The sequence below is a fragment of the Entamoeba dispar genome, genomic scaffold (genome assembly GCF_000209125.1).
Source record: "Entamoeba dispar SAW760 scf_1105229460801 genomic scaffold, whole genome shotgun sequence".
In the NCBI taxonomy this organism is placed as follows: domain Eukaryota; phylum Evosea; order Mastigamoebida; family Endamoebidae; genus Entamoeba; species Entamoeba dispar.
The window spans coordinates 9,124-10,590 of NW_001854374.1; the positions used below are offsets into that span (position 1 = coordinate 9,124).

Genomic DNA, 1,467 nt, shown 5'->3' on the forward strand with positions numbered 1-1,467 from the left:
GTAAATTCATATGCTGCTATTTTTGATTCTGTAGGTGTCATTGCTGTAAGTAATGTAGATTCTCCAACTGATGGAAATCCAACCATTCCTACTCTTGCATCTCCAAATTTTGCTACATCAAACCCTTCTCCTGCAACTTTTTTTTCTGGTGCAAGTAATTCTCGTTGATATTTTGCCATTTTTGCTCTCATCATACAAATATGATGCATAGTAGCTTTATTGACTTGTGTTCTCGATAATTCAAATTTAATATCATCAATCTTTTGTTGTAATGACATGATTTCTACTTTACTTACTTTTATATTATATAGTTCTTTTTATTACTTATTTACTATTATTATTTTTTTATTCTTTAATATTGTTATATATATTAATATTATTTTTATTTAAAATGAATCCAATAAATTAATGTAATATATAACTTGATGGATATATTAATTAATACTATAATACTTTTCAACTTCTTTCTTTATTTAAAGTTAAATCAATACTTTTTTTATTTGATTTTTATATAAAAGAAAAAAAAAAATTCAAAGAAACAAAAAGTGAATTAAGAATTATGGTCTGTAATTGTAATCAACATCATGAGAACAAGCAGTCATATCACCATTGTATTGTTTCATATAAGGAGAAGTCCATCCACCAAATGATTTAAAGTCTGAGAATGTTTTCTTACCATCATAATGTGGATACCAAATTGGCCAACTTCCAGCTCTACTGAATTTATAGTCTAAACCAACAATATCTTCCCAATTATAATAGGAAGCATAAATTCCAGATTTAATACCAATAGCAGCAGCTTCATTAGTAAGACTTTCAAAGAATTTTCTATTACTTGATTTAGAAGAAGACCATTTACCTTCAATATCAAACCATAATCTTTCGAATTTAAGTTTTTTAGAAGTAACTTGATTCCAGAATGATTTTACTTGTCCTGCAGGATCTCCACATGAATAACATGGATAGAAATAAGCATCAATATTCTTTGCACTAAATCCAGCAGCAAGAGCATTTTCATTAATTGATTTAGCATTTGGATCAAATGATCCAAGACTTCTCCAAGCTCTAAAGATGAAGAAGGAATTAAATCCAAGATTTCTTAAACATTGAATTGATGATGTTGAAATAGATTCAGCAATATCAACACCATAAGAAGCTGCATGTGCAGTAAGTATAATTGCTGCAAAGATAAATAACATTAATTTTAATAAGAACTTTTTTAGGAGTATTTAAAGGAATAAAAAAAATTATTTTAATATAATATTTCATAGTTATTTATTCTATTTCTTATTCTTTGATAATAAAAATAAAAATAATCATTTGAAAATTAAATTCAATTTAATTTTTCTTAGAATAATTTGGAAGATTTAATTTTTACTATTTAATTCATTAATTAAAATTAATAAATGTTTTTTTAAAGTTTTTATAAAGATTATTCATCTAAATTAAAAATAGAAAAAACTAATT

The 1,467-nt window shown here is 24.7% G+C and overlaps 2 protein-coding genes across 2 annotated transcripts in view, besides 3 other annotated features; both read right to left on the minus strand.

The window, feature by feature from the left end:
* The window catches only part of EDI_329340 (uncharacterized protein), a gene marked incomplete at both ends in the record, with an annotated part of 408 nt that extends 130 nt beyond the window's left edge, over positions 1-278 (minus strand). Inside the window, one exon of the mRNA XM_001733344.1 lies at positions 1-278. This exon is cut by the window's left edge and continues 130 nt beyond it. Within this exon, the coding sequence (XP_001733396.1) occupies positions 1-278 (278 nt within the window).
* A 14-nt stretch (positions 279-292) lies between these two features.
* Positions 293-387: a microsatellite.
* An 81-nt stretch (positions 388-468) lies between these two features.
* Positions 469-531: a sequence feature (AT_rich).
* A 26-nt stretch (positions 532-557) lies between these two features.
* On the minus strand, positions 558-1,199 carry EDI_329450 (lysozyme, putative; the record flags this gene model as incomplete). Its single annotated transcript, XM_001737703.1, has 1 exon — positions 558-1,199. One exon carries the CDS (start codon positions 1,197-1,199, stop codon positions 558-560), a length of 642 nt encoding a protein of 213 aa, XP_001737755.1.
* A 37-nt stretch (positions 1,200-1,236) lies between these two features.
* Positions 1,237-1,454: a sequence feature (AT_rich).
* Positions 1,455-1,467: the final 13 nt, after the last annotated feature.